This window comes from Dipodomys ordii, unplaced genomic scaffold (assembly GCF_000151885.1).
Source record: "Dipodomys ordii isolate 6190 unplaced genomic scaffold, Dord_2.0 Scaffold60, whole genome shotgun sequence".
NCBI lineage: Eukaryota > Metazoa > Chordata > Mammalia > Rodentia > Heteromyidae > Dipodomys > Dipodomys ordii.
Genome location: NW_012267276.1, coordinates 8943867 through 8962184, shown reverse-complemented (window position 1 = coordinate 8962184; position 18318 = coordinate 8943867). Strand labels below are relative to the sequence as shown.

General features: G+C 35.7%; 1 protein-coding gene across 4 annotated transcripts in view; it reads left to right on the top strand.

The window, feature by feature from the left end:
* Kiaa1109 (KIAA1109 ortholog) overlaps positions 1-18318 on the top strand; it is a 150657-nt gene that overhangs the window by 49077 nt on the left and 83262 nt on the right. For all 4 annotated transcript variants that reach the window (XM_013022153.1, XM_013022156.1, XM_013022155.1 and 1 more), the window contains exons 24-32: positions 634-1471; positions 4228-4298; positions 5264-5437; positions 8426-8546; positions 9406-9552; positions 10655-10782; positions 11110-11309; positions 13699-13896; positions 14746-14957. In XM_013022153.1, the coding sequence (XP_012877607.1) occupies positions 634-1471; positions 4228-4298; positions 5264-5437; positions 8426-8546; positions 9406-9552; positions 10655-10782; positions 11110-11309; positions 13699-13896; positions 14746-14957 (2089 nt within the window). The remainder of the gene's footprint in view (positions 1-633; positions 1472-4227; positions 4299-5263; positions 5438-8425; positions 8547-9405; positions 9553-10654; positions 10783-11109; positions 11310-13698; positions 13897-14745; positions 14958-18318) is intronic.

The window sequence follows — 18318 nt, the reverse complement described above, 5'->3', positions numbered from 1 at the left end:
TTTTCCTTTTTGAATAAGTTACACGCACACATACACACATTCATTTCAAATATTAGGAAAGCACAGAAATTAATTCTTCCCATGCCATCATTCAGAATGAATTATTACTGTTATTCAAATCCTGGCCTTCTAGTTTGTAGCTCTTTAGTAGCTTGCCACTTCTTTTGAAAAGCCCACTGTCCTTACATGATAGCCCAGTCCAGAATCTCCTGCTTTTTAGCTGTTTCTGCCTTAGTAAATGGCACTACTAAATCAGTTGTTGAAATGAAAAATACTGGCTCCTCTTCTTTAATAAAAAGCTCCTAGGTAGTTTGTTGGACAAACTTTCAGAAAATATGGACAAGATAAATACTCTTAAATATGCAGTAGTATCTGTTATGGATTGAAGATTATATTCTAGATTTTTTAAAAGCAATTTATTGTGTTTAAGCTGTCTCATGCTTCTTTTGGAACAGCAAGGGATTATGAACATTTAATGCAGTTTTGCTCCTTTGAATGGTTATTACAAATTTTTGGATTTTCTTTCGCTTGCAAAATGATGAAAATTACTAAAAGGATTTTTATAAATATACCAGTTTATGCTTATTTTATATTTATGCCCTGAAATAGAAATTTCTCTGTTTTCTCTTTTAGTATTCCTGCAGAAATTTCAGGAACCAGCCCCGTGTCTCCTAACACTCAGGATAAATCAGTAGGTCAGTCTCCTCTTAGATCTCCCTTGAAGCGCCAAGCCTCTGTATGTTCCACCCGACTTGGAAGCACAAAGAGTCTTACTGCTGCATTTTACGGGGACAAACAGCCCGTTACAGTTGGAGTCCAGTTTAGTAGTGATGTCTCTCGTAGTGATGAGAATGTACTAGACTCACCAAAACAGAGGAGAAGTTTTGGTTCATTCCCATACACACCATCAGCAGATTCCAATTCATTTCATCAGTATCGATCGATGGATTCTAGCATGTCCATGGCTGATAGTGAAGCCTACTTCTCAGCAGCTGAAGAATTTGAACCCATCAGCAGTGATGAAGGACCTGGAACTTACCCTGGAAGAAAAAAGAAGAAAAAGCAAACACAGCAGATTGACTATAGTAGAGGTTCCATCTACCACAGCGTTGAAGGGCCACTAACTGGCCATGGAGAAAACATTCCGGATCCTCGAACTCTGCCATTCAAAACTCATCCATCCCAGGCTTCATTTGTTTCTGCCTTAGGTGGCGAGGATGAAGTTATAGAGCATCTATATGTTGTAGAAGGCGAGAAAACAGTAGAGAGTGAACAGATCACTTCTCAACAACCTGTAATGAATTGTTATCAGACTTACCTTACTCAGTTTCAGGTCATCAATTGGTCAGTTAAACACCCAACAAACAAGAGAACCTCAAAGTCCTCATTGCATCGTCCCCTTGATCTGGATACACCAACTAGTGAAGAAAGTTCATCATCATTTGAACAGCTATCCATTCCAACATTTAAGGTATAAATCAAATCAGTGATTTCCACTGATGTAATTATTTAGAAAAGTAGTTTTTTTTTTGTCAGTCGTGGGGCTTGAACTCTGGGCTTGGGCTCTGTCCCTGCATGCTTCAGTTCAAGGCAAGCACTGTACCACTTGAGCCACAGTGCCACTTCCAGTTTTCTAGTGGTTTATTGGAGATAAGAGTCTCATGGACTTTCCTGCCCAGGCTGGCTTTGAACTGTGATCCTCAGATCTCAGCCTCCTGAGTAATTAGGATTACAGGCATGAGCCACTGGTGTTTGGCAGAAAAGTAGGTTTTTAAAAATTGCTGTAAGAAATTCTGTTTTTGTTAAAGTTTCTAAAGTCATAGCTCCATCTATAACAGTTAAATCTCAGAGTTATTGATGATTTCCACAACTTTAAGCTAATTAGGGAATTTGATTTATGGTAATGTAGTAGTAAGTTGACATAATGTCTGTCTTCATTTAAAACTGTGAATTTATTCAGCCCCACCTACTTGTATTTGACCTCTTACAATTTAATGTGTGTTAACTGTATTTCTGTAAATTACTGTTTTAGAAAGGCTAAAAACTACCTGAAATCAACTTAGTGATAATAGCTGCCATGAAAATCCTTACTTTTAAAGATAATGAATTATAAGGGAAATTTTTATGTTGTTAAGGACTAAAATTAAGTATGTAAAGTCTTAATGGAACTTAAAGGATGATTAATAGTTGAGGATGGGAAGACTTAGGACGTAGCATTTCAGGCAGACAGGAATCTTCCTAAAGCCATACGGTGGGAAAGAAGTCAGCACACTTGAGAAGTAGTGAGTTAGGAGACTTGTTTGTGATGATGTTGGAGACCAACAAGGGGCCAGATCATTCAACACTTACAATATCTGGCATTAGGAGTTGGAATTTAATTTTAATTTTATTGGGAAATTTAGGGCCGTTAAGGAAATATGATATGACCTCAGGTACTTTGCCACCATTGAGAAAAGAGGTGGATGATGATTTAGGAAGTCAGTGCAGGGGCCTGCAAGAGATTTAGATGCCCTATTAATGATAGAAATGTAATCATGAATGTTATTGGAGTAATGAGGAACATTACTTAGAGTTGCAAAGTTATGATTTTAAGATTTTGCTCACCTCTTAACTTGTTTGAGATACATTTCCCATGTGAAGATTTTGAGCATTCCATGTAGCAATATATTGATACACACATTTTCTTCTGTAAAACTGAATTGTATTTGCAGTGCAAATTCTGAACAGAATCTTGGAAGTATGTAATTATTTCTGCGCTTAAAAATTTCTAGTTAGTTGGATTTCTAGGGATGGTAGGTCAAGGAATTTATTCATTTGGTGTGTGTGTGTGTGTGTGTGTGTGTGTGTGTGTGCACGTGTGCACGTGTGTGTGCATGTGCGTGCGCATTTGTGTGCGCCAGTACTGGGATTTGAACTCAGGTTCTTGACTCTCCTTTGGCTTTTCTTATGCAAAACTGATGTTCTACCACTTGAGCCACACCTCCACTTCTGACTTTTTATTCGGTCCTGAGGCTTGAACTCTGGGTTTGGGCGCTGTCCCTGCACTCTTTAGCTCAAGGCAAGCACTCTACTGCTTCCGGTTTTCTAGTGGTTTATTGGAGATGAGAGTCTCACGGACTTTCCTGCCGGGACTGGCTTTGAACTGTGATCCTCAGATCTCTGCCTCCTAAGTAGCTAGGATTACAGATGTGAGCCACTGGCACCTGGCCTGACTTTTTGATAGTTAACTGGAATAAGAGTCTCACAGATGTTTCTGCCTATGCTGTCTTTGAACTGAAGTTCTCAGCTCTCAGCCTCATTAGCTAGGATTACAGGTGTGAGCCACCAGTGCCTGACTAGGAATTTCTGTTTTTTGACAAGTTGGAAAATAGAGCTTAGGAAATAAGAGTTTTCTCCATTAAATTGAAACAACCCATAGCACTTTTATAGCTTTAGGCAGGTTTACTTACTCATCTTATTTATCCCTTATGGATGTAAAATGAAAATCTAGTTTTTTAAAATACAGTTTAATACTTCTCTGGGTCTCTTTTCTACCTAAAAGTTGGTTTGCCAGCAAAACAAAAAAAGAAATGACATCAGAAAAACTTAGTATTAAAAAGTACTCCAGACTGAATGTGATGGTTCACACCTGTAATACTAGCAATTCAAGAGATTTTGAGCAGTAGGATCATAGGTCAAGGCCAACATAAGCAAAATGTTCATGAAACCCCATCTCAAAAGCTGGGTATTGTAGTGTATACCCAACTTTATGGGAAGAAAATAGGAGGATCATAATCAAGACTTAGGGATAAATATGACACTTCATATCCTCAAAATAAGTAAAGCAAAAAGGATTGAGAACATAGCTCAAGAGGTAGAAGCATCTCCTAGTAAGTGTAAGGTGATGAGTTCAAACCCCAGTCCTGAAAGCCAAATGAAAGAACTCTGGAGGAAAGACATTTAAAATCTTGTGTTAGTTTTACTTTCATTGCTGTTGTATCATTTATTTAAACTACAGAAAATGAACAGTCAGATCTCCTGAAACTGGAGGACTTTGCCCTGAATAAGCAAGAGAAGATGTTTCCCCACTGACAGGCATAGTGGGAAAAAATTGAAATTACCAATTGAATTGCTTCATGATTTTTTAATTTTTTCTGTTGATATTGAATATATCAAAATCTGTCAGTCATAAAATTAGAGAAATAATACTAAAGTTCTAGATGATAAATATTATTTATTTTATCCTAGGTTATCAAACAGGGGCTCACAGCTAATTCCTTGTTAGATAGAGGCATGCAGATTTCAGGATCAAGTTCAAAGTAAGTAGGAATTACTTATTTTTATTTGGTTGTTGTTTATATTTATTTTAGTGATAAGGTCTTGCTATGTTTTCCAGGCTACCCAGGAAATGCTGGGCTCAAGGGATCCTTGTGCTCCTGTTGCTGGGACTACACTATCATGCTCAGCTAAAAATTTTGTAGTTTTAACTTTAAACAGAGTCTTCTTTAGTGACTTGATTTGGGTCTTAGTTTAAGAATAAATTATTGTTGTCTAGGTGCAGTGGTTCCTGCCCTATATAATTCCAGCTGTGCAGAAGCCACAAGTTGGGAGGATTGCTTTTCAAGTACATTCTGGATAAAAAGATACTGAGATTCACATCTCAACCAATAAAAATAATGGATATAGTGATATATGCTTGTGATCCCCAGCTACAGAGGAGATGTTGTTGGGATCACAGTATAGGTTGGCCTGGACAAAAAGTTAAGACCTATTCAACAAATAAGCAGAAAGAGTTATTAGGAGCTGGGCTCTGTGGTTAGAGAACCTGACTGATAAGTACAAGGCCCTGAGTTCAAACCCCAATAATGCAAAAACACAACCAATTACCTCAAATTATGTAGTTCCTTTGCTTTTTATGACTTTGGCTGCGTTTACTGAGAGCTAGTATAGTTTCTATTAAGTCTACTATGAAAATCAGAACTTGGCATACCAAAATTTAATAAGAATGCAATATTGTGTTTTTCTTATTTTAGATCAAGTAAATATATGAAAAATATACTTTTATCGTTGAATATATTGGTTTCTTTGCCATTTTGCATTTTAGTACCTGGTTTGGCTTATGTTTGAAAAGTATTGAGGGCATGATATAGTAAGTCCAACTTGCTGAAATATTTATTGTGTTGAAGTAGATACCATTGAAATGTTTATTTACCTTAAGGAACTCCAACTTCTACTACTATTCAATCTTTTTTTAAATACATGCTTTGCTTTTTAAATTGAATAGCACACCATATACCCCACTGGAAAAGAAAATCGTAGATCATACAGACGATGAGACATTGACCGAAGAATGGACCTTGGATCAGCCAGTCTCTCAGACCAAGACAACGGCCATAGTAGAAGTAAAAGGAGCTGTTGGTATTGTTCTGACTCCACTGGTGGCTGAGGCATTAGACAGGTATTAATGTTTACAAATACAACTATTCCTTTATTAAATGACACATGGATATGATGTTATATGGTATGCTATGTTAATGAAGAAATTTGTAGCTGGGTGCTGGTGGCTTACACCTGTAATCCTAGCTACTCAGGAAGCTGAGATCTGAGGATCACATTCAAAGTCAGCCTGGGCAGGAAAGTCCATGAGACTCTTACCTCCAATAAACCACTCAGAAACCCAGAAGTGGTGCTGTGGTTCAAGTGGTAGAGTGCTTGCCTTGAGCTGAAGAGCTGAGGGACAGCGCCCAAGCCCAGAGTTCAAGCCCCACGACCGACAAAAAAAAAAAAAAAGAAAGAAATTCATTTTAGTGTACTTGTTTTAGTTATGTGAAAATGGAATTGCCTTTAAAGATCTGTGTTTCATGGAGGTATTAAGTTTACACATGTAGCAATTGGTTGATCAGTGAATGATCTGTTCTAGCAATGTGTCTCAGCACCATCCTTGCAATTTGTACACATATGTAGAGTGGAATTACCCACTAATTTAGGATTAAAAAAAGAGCCCTGTTTCAGTTAATCATCTGTTATTCTCTCAACCAAAATTATATTACAATGTATTATATATATATAGGTTATATATATATATATTCCCTTATTTGTTTACTTACTTTTTAAGTAGATACACACATATACACACACATATATTTCTATATGGATTAATAAGCATAAAGTTATCAAACACCTGGGAATGACTTATTGTTTCATATTCTCACTATATTATCTAGTTAATGAACACATAAAAGGGAAATAATAGGTACTCTGTCTTGCAAGGAAACTATAGTCTATCCCTAGAGGTAAGGCTTATATGGAATAAAAGCCAGGATGGAATATAATGGGATAGAAAGTTTTGTGGAAAACATTGAACTCTGATGGAAGAGTTTAGAAGGGCTTCAGTGGGGACCAGTTTTAATGAAAGTCTTCTTTAAATGGAAAGGTTCATAGTTTATATGATATCCTGCTGGATAGGATGGCTCATTTCTATAATCTTAACTACTTGGGAGACTATAATGGGAATAAGTGAAGTTTGAGACTAGCCTACGAAATACATTCAATGACACTTTTTCAAATAATAGCTGTGTGTGGTGACACATACTGTCATCCTAGCTATGTGAGAAGCTGAGATCCATGTGAATGGAAAAAGCTGAAGTGCAGTGGCATGTATCTGTCATCTTTGCTATGGCAACAAGTATAAAAAGGAAGATTGTTGACCAGGGCAAAAAGCAAGCCTAGCTCAAAATAGCCAATAAATATGAAGGACTGGAAGTATGGCTAAATAGTATGAAAATCAACCCAGTGGGTTAAAGAGTTAAATATAAGGCCAGCAGCTATGTATCTAACAGGAAAAGAGGAAACACTCAAGACAAGTTGAATGGGCAAGGATATTTTGGACAAGACCCACTAAAGCATAGGGAACAAAGCAAACATTGACAAATTAAATTAAAAAGTTTATGCTTGCCAAAGCATTCAATAAAGTGAAAAGACAATCTACTGAAAAGGAGAATGTAAGCAATTCATCTGACAAAAGGGTGATAACCCAGAATGAATAAGAAACTCCAGAAAATGTAGAAAAAAAAGGTAGAATGGGCAAATAGGTCTAAATAGACATGTCTCAGAAAATGATAAATGATGGATGGTGTAGGCATATTAAAAACATGCTCAACCCCACTAGTCACCGAGATCCAAATAACACAATGAAATGCCACTTCGCCCCTTTAAAAATGATTGTTACAAAAAAAGGAAAGGACACGCTGTTAGTAGGACTATAAGTAAGTATAGTTATGAATGGAGGTTCTGCAACAAGTAAAAAAATTGAATTAGTCTTCTGATCCAGTAATCCAATATTGCATATATGTCAAAAGACAATGATAACTGTGTATTGAAGAGATAGGCCTTTCTTGTTCATTTTAGCAAAATCCACAGTAGCTAAGAAATAGAAATAACTTGTGTCCACCAGTTGATGAATACGTAAGTGCTGTCTGTACACAGTCATAAAAAGAATGAAATATTTCTAGGCACTAGTGGTTTATGCCTATAATCCTAACTACCCTGGATGCTGAGATCTGAAGATCAAGGTTCAAAGCTAGCCTTGGCAGACAGATATGAAAGATGCTTAACTCCAATTAACAAGCAGAAAGAAAATGAAGATGTGGTTCAATTGGTAGAGCATTAGCCTTGAGCAAAAATGGTAAGTGAAAGCATGTGTCCCTGAATTCAAGCTCCAGTAACAACACACAAAAAAATGTACAAACAAAAGAAAGAAATCCTGCCATTTGTGACAAATGGACAGCTGGAGGTCATTGTATTAATGAAATAAGTTCAGCATTGGAAGACAAATACCACATGATCTCATTCATGTGGACTCTGAACACAGTGATCTCATAGAATTTGACAATTGTTTGGTATTAGGAGGGGTAAGAAGGTTGGTCAGTGGCTACTGGTTATAGTTAAGTAAGAGCCAGAGGCTCTCGTGTGCTCTAACACCAGAAGTTTACTGTAGACAGTGATGACCTACTGGGCAAAGAATAAATGATAAATAATAATAAATGAAGAATGTGTGAGATAAATATACTTTACGGGGCTTAAACTGCATAATACAAACATGGTACTCTATTAATATTTATTTACCAGTTAAAACATAAAAAAATGAATGCAGTGCTAAGGTGGAAGTCTGTCATAAAATAGCAAATTTATTTACCTTGGAGTAGAAAGAAAAATTATGCCCATCTGAAATACTTCATATTGTGAGGTCATGTGTGTGTGTGTGTGTGAGAGAGAGAGAGAGAGAGAGAGAGAGAGAAGAGTTCTGAAAATGTGATTTAGATATTCTTCAGTATTGGAAGATTGTTGTAATACTTAAATGGTGCTGTTTTTCACTAATGAATCTCAATAAAATTAGTCATGGTATTAAGTGAAATCACAAACTCATTTACTTTTTTCCTTTTCTCAGATATATTGAAGCAATGGTTCACTGTGCTAGTACCCGACACCCAGCTGCAATTGTAGATGATCTTCATGCTAAAGTCCTTAGGGAAGCTGTTCAAAATAGCAAGACTACCTTCTCAGAAAATGTAAGGTTTTTATTAGGGGGCATAGCAGATAGAATATTCTTCATATCTACAGAATAGTCAAATTTATAAATACATGGATGTATTAAACTTGTAGTTTAAAAGCTAAATTGGAATGTATAGGCCTGTTCCAAAACCGTATATATGGCAGAAAAGCCAGTAAATATAAAACTGTACTGTGGATTAAGTAGTAGTAAAAGCTATTTTAGAAAGTAGAGCTTTCCTTTATATTCTGAAAAGTAACAGCTCCAAGTCTTTTCTAAAGAGCTTTCGTTATTTGGAATGATGTTTAGAATGTTTTCTAAATAAGTGAATGTTGTTTAGGATTCGTATCCTAATTTCTTGAGACACAAAAAGGCTTATTTTTACTTCCCTCTGTGTCAAGGAACTTTAATCTTGTTGTGAGGTTACTCTTGCTTGCCTCAGTCAAGTAACTGTCTCCTGTTATAAAATGTTGTGCTTCTGGACATGAAGCCAGTTGCACAGCAGTCATCTCCCATGCCCTCCCAGGGCTCCATTAGACTTTCAAACTGATCAGTATTGTATTTGGATTGAAGAGTTAAAAAGAAGAAATTTCAGATTGTTCCCAGCCAATAATAAATCAGTATCAGAAACCAAGTGTGCCTTTAAGACATTAAGAAAGAAATACCATATTTTCAGTCTTTTTCTATCAGCTGATTTCACTTTAATATGTATACTTTCAGTCCTGTAGCTACTCTATCTCCCAGCTTTTCTCAGGTTTGGATTTTAAGATGGTGTTAAAGCAGGTGGCAGCTGGCATATCCACAGGCATGAGGGGCACAGTGGATGATGTAGAAATTATTAAAGATTTGTGAAGTAATGCCCCTTTCCACCTTTTTAGCTATCTTCCAAGCAAGATGTTCGAGGAACAAAAACTGAGCCCCCCACAATCGAAACAACTAATCAAGGACAAGCACAGACCAATCTTATTGCAAAGCAAGATAATGTAACAATAAAAGGTCTGCAGGCAAATGTTAGCATACCAAAGGTAACTATTAGTATTTCAAAAATTTTCCTGAAAGAGGAGAACATTTTCAGTGCTGTTTATCCTTTGCATTTATTAAATAATAATGATGGTGGAATAGTTTGTAATATTACACACAACACACACATATACATACATACATATATGTATGTATGCCTGTCAATCAACAAATGTGTGTTTATCATTTCTGTGGATTGAACCCAGAATTGCAAGGCAAGGTGTCTGCTCCTAGCCTTTTGCCTTTATTTTTCTTTTTTTTTTGGGGGGGGGTCCGGTCGTGGGGCCTGAACTCTGGGCCTGGGCGCTGTCCCTCAGCTCTTCAGCTCAAGGCTAGCGCTCTACCACTTGAGCCACAGCACCACTTCCGGCTTTTTTCTTTTTGCTTATGTGGTGCTGAGGAATCGAACCCAGGGCCTCAGGCATGCAAGGCAAGTACTCTACCACTGAGCCACCTTCCCAGCCCCTTATTTTTCATTTTTTGAGGTAGGGTCTTGCTAACTTAACCCTAACTGGCTTGTGGTTCTACCTCTTCCTCCCAAGTAGTTAGGATAATAGGCTATGCCATCATACCCAGCTTATGATATTCCCTTGTTCTAATATGGATTTAGTATGTTTTAGTTTTTATATCTTAATGTAATTATTATGTATTTATTATATATTTTATATATAGTAGTTATATATTATATAATTTATAAAACAGTTAATATATGTTTAACGTATTATTAAATAGTTTAACTTAGCAGAATATTGTACAATATTTAGTTAAAACTTCCTATCCATCCAGTAAACATGTTAACTTTTTTGTTGTTGTTGCTAGTCCTATGGCTTGAACTCGGCCTGGGCACTGTCCCTGAGCTCCTTTTTTTTTGCTCAAGGCTAGCACTCTACCACCTGAGCCACAGCACCACTTCTAGCTTTTTCTGTTTATGTGATACTGAGGAATCGAATGTAGGACCACATTCCCAGCCCAATATTTACTATTTTATAGAACCTATATTCATACATCTTGGCTTTTTACTAGTACTTTTTAATTTTCATGTACATTTTAAGTATGAAATACCTTTTTGCTTCTGGACTCTAAAATTTGTGATATTTTGTGATTTAGGTAAACCTATGTTTGTTACAAGCCTCAGTAGAAGAATCTCCAACTACAGCTCCTAGTAGAAGTGTGACTCATGTTTCTTTGGTGGCATTGTGCTTTGACAGAATTGTTACACAAGTTCGAATGAACAGGTGAGAATGTTTTACTAATTTGAGTCATGAATATTTTGCTAGATGTGTAAACAAGCCTTAGTGATTTTTAAAATATATTTCTGAGAGTTGTAATGTTAGAACTCAAAACTGTTTTTAGAATTTCAAATCTCACTTTATGTATTAGTAAAGTACTATTTAAAAAAGTTTGTTGTTTTTAACTAGTATTTTCAATAAACATTAAATAATTTGTCACTAATACTGGTTAAATTGGTGGAATTTTTTGTAAAGTAAACCATTTCCTTAAAATGTTTTCACTGAACTATACTATTTAAATTTCAACCATTATGTACTTTTTTTTTCATAAAGAGGTGTGGTTGAAGAGACTTCAAATAATGCAGATCCTACCAAAGCATCAAATTTTGATAGATATGTTCATGCCACCAAGATGCAGCCTCAGTCATCAGGATCCCTCAGGTCCAATGCTGGAGCAGAAAAGGGCAAAGAAATTGCTGCCAAGTTAAATATTCACCGAGTTCACGGGCAACTTAGGGGCCTGGATACAACAGGTAGGATTTTGTATCAAATAGGTTTATCTTTGAAGTGTGTGTGTGTGTGTGTGTGTGTGTGTGTGTGTGTGTGTGTGTAGATTTTGCAAAAGGAAACATGACTATTTCCTATGAATATTGCTACTGTTTGAATGTTGTATAGAAGGAGAAGGAGATTTCTTACATCCATTGTTAAGTACATGGTATTTATTCATATTTGGTGCAAATGGGAAGTAAACTTTGTTAAGAAAGTAAATGTTATTGTCCTGAATTACAAATTGTTCTTTTCTCCTATGTGTTTTCTTCATGCAACTTTCTTGTTCATAATAGAACCAAAAAAATCTTGATATTTATGGTTTTTATTTTTTAAATTATTTTTAAAACTCAATTTAAGGAATTGTTAATTAAGTCCTGATAGTCTAGTCATGAGTTAGTAGCAGTAAGAATGGTAGGTAATCCTTTTTTATTTTGTATTTCTGTGCCAGTATTAAGGCTTGAATTCAAGTCCTCTACTTCTCACTTGGCTTTTTCATTCATGGCTTGAACCACTTGAACTATGCCTCCAGTTTTGGCTGTATTCTGGCATTAATGGAGATAATTGTCTTTAAGACTTGTCTGCCCAGGCTGGCTTCAAACCTCAATCCTCAGATCTCAGCCTCTTAAGAAGTTAGGATTACAGGTGTGAGCCTAACACCTGCTTAGATATTTCTTTTAAAGTCACTGATCAGATGTTATATTATGTACCACTCCAATGTTTTTGAGATGAGTATGGTTGATGAAGCCTGCAGTGTGAGACATATTGAATGAGTAGATGAAGTGCCTTGAATTTATTCACATATCTGTACATTAGTCAGGTTTTATGGTGCATTCTGGATTGTGTAATTGCTATCATCTTTCTTCTTAAGGCTTATTTCATCACACTGTGTAGGAGGCCAAAGCACTCACCTGAGGATGTCAGGAGACTGAGATCTATAGTTCTAAAACTGGCATAAAATATGATTTATGTTTGTACCAGTAACCAATTTGTTCTTGGTTGTTGGATACGCTGTAAGCAATACCCCATGTAATTGTGAAATCCTTCATTCTGAAATAAAACTCCCAACATCAAACTCCTAATGAAATTCTGCATTTGTGTAAAAATGTAGAAAAAAGTACATGTTTTTGTTCATATGTACATGATATACCCTGTGAAATGTATGCAATAATCTCAGGTTTGTTAGCCACAGCAGGTGAAGTAGGTAGCTGAGTGCAATAGTGTTAAAGGCTCTTCATTGTGCAATCTTCCATAATTTTTGAAACTTTAATTTATGTGAGTAGATTACCTAGTCAAAAAGTGTAAATATAATTCAGGTTATGTTCTCGCCTCTTAACCTGTACTTCAGAGTTAAATTCATGGGATTAAAAACAAATAGAGGTAATTCAATAATGAAAATATTTTAGGAAAATGTAGGCAAATATTTATTCTCTCAAAAGGAAAAGGAAAACCTTTTCAATGCAAAGAATGGTATTTCTCACAGGATGAAGTTATATATATATATATATATATATATATAGAGAGAGAGAGAGAGAGAGAGAGAGCCATTACAATGATACCTCAAAAAATTTAGTGACCCGAAGAAATGATCATGATTCCTGTTTTCTGAAAAATGGAGGGTTTGCAAAATGATCTCTAGAAAGGTAAACAGCAGTTTAGTAAAATTGTAAGCAAGATATGTTGGGTTGGTAAATGATTTTTGTATTCTTTTTCTTTTCTGTATTCATTAGCTGTTTTCTTGTAAAATATAAAGTTCTTGCAGGCACACAGGATATTAGTTTTCACATAGCATCTATAAGTAGCGGAATCAATGATGTCTGTGATAAATGATAGTTACATAAAATGGGTTACCAGAGAGCAGTCTTTCTGTAAAAGCAATAATTTTCTTAGAAAATAAGGTTATTGCTGACTGAATAATTGAGACATTTTTTTTCTTTTGTAACAAGTTTCTTAAACTACTTTAGCTTATGGAGGAATTATTTAAGAGTTTATTAACTTTGTTTTTAAGGTGTTCTGCCATTTTCAGAAAAAGATTGATACTCCTTTTGTTCAAAATATTCATTATGAAAATTTCTCTTTTAGATAGCATTATTTTAAAAAATAATTGACTTGTAAAAAATAGTTGACTTGTTTCTGTTTTCTTTTTCTTTTCTTTTTTTTGTTGGTCATGGGGTTTGAACTCTGGGCCTGGGCGCTGTCCCTCAGCTCTTCAGCTCAAGGCTAGCGCTCTACCACTTGAGCCACAGCACCACTTCTTTTTCTTTTTGACAGAATACTAAGGTATCTTTTTTAAGCCCACCTCTGTGCCCAATTTTTTTTGTTTTTAGATATAAGTATCTGTCTTTAAAAGCATTCATCTTGTTTTCTTGATAACAGATATCGGGACCTGTGCCATCACTGCTATTCCTTTTGAGAAGTCCAAAGTTTTGTTTACTCTTGAAGAACTGGATGAATTTACTTTTGTAGATGAAACAGATCAGCAAGCTGTCCCTGATGTTACTAGAATAGGACCCAGCCAAGAAAAATGGGGGTGGATAATGTTTGAATGTGGACTTGAAAATTTGACCATAAAAGGCAAGCCTTTTCTTTCTTTCTCTCTTTCTCTTTCTTTCCTTCCTTCCTTCCTTCCTTCCTTCTTTCCTTCCTTCTTTTTCTTTCTTTCTTTCTCTTTCTTTCTTTCTTTTTTTCTTTCTTTCTTTCTTTCTCTCTCTCTCTTTCTTTTTTCTTGCTGAATGCTTCATAGGCTGGGGATAATTTAGCTCACATTAGTTAAATGTTTTGAACGATTATGACCCTCTGGAACCTGAATGAACACAGTAAAGCAGAAACTGTGAAACCCGTAATTATTCACAAGAAGTAGCTACCTCTGCATAGGTACCCTAACTGCACAGTAGCACTTTCTCTCCACTGGGTGATTCAAACGTAGGCCTAGTGCACACATACCCAACCTCAATGCTCCAATAAAATGTACTGTGTGATTCAGAAAAAATGCTAAATCAGATATAGAGCCATATAGCTTTCAAAAGATTACATTTTTGATTGTTAGAACTTTACAATATATCTAGGATGTAAACATTGAAAATCTTTTATTCAGTGAAAAGTACTGAAATATTTACCTCTTACATATTATTGAATAACACACTAAAGGAGGAAGGTTGCGTTGTGCATAGGACTTGTATGTTTAGTCCTAGACATAGGACGTGTAGGATTAGTCCTAGACAATGTAATAACTATTGTAAAATTAGTTGTGTATGCCTATACTTATTTACCAGATAAATCAATTATATGTCACTTTTAATAGATAAGTACAAAGTCTTGGTGAGGAAGACATGATCTTTATGCAATTTTATGTAGATACTAAACAGTACAGAATTGAGATGCATATTCACTGATTTTAATTAATAAATGCTTTCATTTTCATAGGAGGAAGACAGTCTGGTGCTGTTTTGTATAACAGCTTTGGAATTATGGGTAAAACTAGTGTCACAGAAAGAGGCGGAGTGCTGACATCCAATAATTCTTCTGATTCTCCCACTGGCAGTGGCTACAATACTGACGTTTCTGATGACAATCTTCCATGTGATCGGACAAGCCCCTCCTCAGACTTAAATGGAAATTCTGTATCAGATGAACAAGTTAGTGAATCTGTTATGATAATAATAGTATTGATTTTGAAATTACATTTCCTGTTTTAGATTTATATCTGCTTAGGTGTGATAGCATGTTGGCGAATATACGATGACTAGAGTTTTTAAGTCCACTTAATGTTTGTTGAGACAGTGAATTGGTGGAATTTAAGAAAAATGAGCCTTGTATATTTCGATGAATTTTAGCAGAAGCCATTTTAATAATTTGCTTTATTATTCATGCCTCATATAAGTTTTAGGTATTTTCATTAACATCTGCTTATGGTAGAGTTCTGAATGAGACCTTATATTCAGTTTATTATTTCTATTGTGATAGAATTCTATAGTGATGGGTATAGCAACAGCAACAACAAAATTCTATATTGTAGAAAAGTTGAGCCACTACTGGTGCCTTGGGTAAGCAAGTTATTCAGCTTCTAGTTATCTTCATATGTAACAGGAACATGGCAATGCTGTACTTTACAGATCTGTGAACACAGAAGGAGACAATACATGTGAAGGGCTTATTGCAGTACCTACCACACAATAAGAATTTAGTGAATGAAAACACATATATTTTAATTTGGTGTATAGCTTAAGAATTTAATGGGTTTTCTTATTGTGTAGCTATGTGGAGCTGTTTGGAGATGGATTAACATTTTAATTATGGAAATAAAAAGTTTAGTATTAATCACAAAACAAAAGAGTGGGTTCAATATTCTTTCCTTTTTGTTTACTAAACTAACTTGACAGGAACTTAGGGGATCTTGAAATTCTACTCTTCTTGCTGAAAGTCCTTCAATTCTCTTAACTGCTTTCTTCAGTTTCTCTGTCTTTTCTTGGTCTATTTCTTAATGGAATTTTCCCTCTTCTCCAGGTATCTTCTAGAAGTTATATTCTTCATTTTTTTCTTGCTGCTTGTTTATTCCTTGACTTTGTGATTTAGTGACACATCTCTTTTTCATCCATGTCTTTGGCTCCATCCTTTCAATAGAGCTCTAGAATTGTATCCAGTAGCATTTTGTATATCTGCATTTAGATAATCCATAGGCAACACAAATGTAGTCAGTCTACAACCAAATTTATTATGTCTTTAAGTTCTGTATCTTTATCCACTGTTTTGCTAATAGCCTCTTATCTAAAGGTGCTTGTGAAATCAGAGGGTTTTTTGGAATTAATTTATTGGTTATATTTTTGTGTTGCTAGGCAACACAAATGTTGTAGCATGCTAGGCAAGAGCTCTACCACTGAACTATCTCCTCAGGTCTACATTATATATATATAGAGAGAGAGAGAGAAAGAGAGAGAGAGTGTGTGTTTTTTTTTGGGGGGGTCGGTCATGGGGCTTGAATTCTGGGCTTGGGCGCTATCCCTCAGCTCTTCAGCTCAAGGCAAGTGCTCTACCTCTGGAGCCACAGCACCACTCCCATTTTTCTAGTGGTTTTATTGGAGATAAGAGTCTCACAGACTTTCCTGTCTGGGCTGGCTTTGAACCGTGATCCTCAGATCTCAGCCTCCTGAGTAGCTAGGATTACAGGCATAAGCCACCTGCGCCCAGCTTCACATGATCTTCTTTTGTTGCACAGTCTAGCCCCAAACTCTTGGGATCAAATGATTATCCTGCCCTAGTACCCCACCTCTAAGTAGTGCCAAAGGACTATAGGTGTGCTGCACTATACCCAGCTTAAATTTTATTTTAAAGGAAGATAATATGGTATATTTACTTACTTTATGTTGTATAAATTGCTAATGGAATCCAAGACAACACTTCATCTTGAAATAGTTAAATAATTCTTGTCAATTTTAGTAAAGGCTCCAAGTAGGATAAATAGTCCCTCATCAGTTCAGACCAGATTTTACTGCCACAACTAATAAATGAATAAAATTAAAAAATTTTTAAAGTACTTTAAAAATATATTGTTATTGGAAAGTGATATACAAAGGTATACAGTTATATAAATCAGGTAAAGAGTACATTGCTTTTTGAACAATGTCACCTCTTCCCTTATTGCCTCCTATTTTTCCCTCCTGTCACCACAAGTTGTATAGTTCATTTTCAGCACAGTGTCTAATGAGCATCATTAATGCATTTGTTCATTCTTTGTCTCACCATTTCTGTGCCTTCTCTTTACCATCCCAAAGACAGATAAACAACACAAAAGGAAATGAAAACAAAACATCAGCAAAGAAGAAAAAATTCTTGGGTGCATTTCCTGGAGTTCATTTCGATAAATATTATTTTATATGGTCAGATGCACCTAGCTATTAAGTTTATCTGATCCTTTCCTAAGAATGTCCTCCTTTGGTCTCACTGAATGCTTATGTCCCAGTGTATTGCTTTGTCTTTTACCATCCAGTGTGTTTCCTTGTAGATTTATAGGCACATTTTAGTTATCACAAGTAAGGGAAAGCATGAAACCTATTTTTCTTTGGGTCTGATTTACTTGGCTCAGTATAATTTTTCCAAGTTTTTCCATTTCCTTACAAATGGTACAATATCATTTGTTCTTATGAATGAGTAGAATTCCATGTGTATATATACCACATTTCCATAAGTCCACTATGAGGCATCTAGGTTGGTTTTATATCTTGGCTGTGATAATGCTGCAATGAACATGATTGTGCTCTTAGCTTTAGTGTGGCCTTGTTTGTGTTCTATTGGATAAATGACCAGGAGTAGAATTTCTGGGTCATAAGGAAGTTTTATGTGTAGTCTTTTGAGGAACCTCTATACTGCTTTCCAGAGTGGCTGAACAAGTTTACATTCTTATCAACAGTGTAGTAGAGTTCCCTTTTGGCCACATCAGAAGCAGCATTTGTTATTGTTAGTTAAACCCTCAAAGAAACAACAACCCAATTATTAAATGGGCTAAAGACTTAAAGAGAGACTTCTCAGAAGAAGTAAGAATGGCCAATAGATAAATGAAGAAGTGTTCAACATCTCTGGCCATAAAAGAAATATAAATCCAAAGAACATTGAGATTCTGCCTCACCCCAGTTAAAATGGCCATTATCAAGAAAACTAACAATAACAAAAGCACATTTTAATAAAAACTTTCTTTTTGGAACTTTGTGGATTTTAGAATTGTAGGTAATAGATTGTACACTCATATTTCTTTTTTTTATTGTGAAAATACCATACAGAGGGGTTACAATTACATGGGCAAGGTAATGAGTGCATTTCTTTTTTTTTTTTCTTTCTTTCTTTTTTATTTGTGAACATACTGTACAGAGGGGTTACAATTACATGGGCAGGATAATGCGTACATTTCTTACCAAGCATTGCAGTCTCCTCCTTTGGTTTACCCTTCACATCCCTTCCTAGCCTCCCCCCTCCCCCCCAATCCCAACCCTTCTCCTCCCCCCCCTT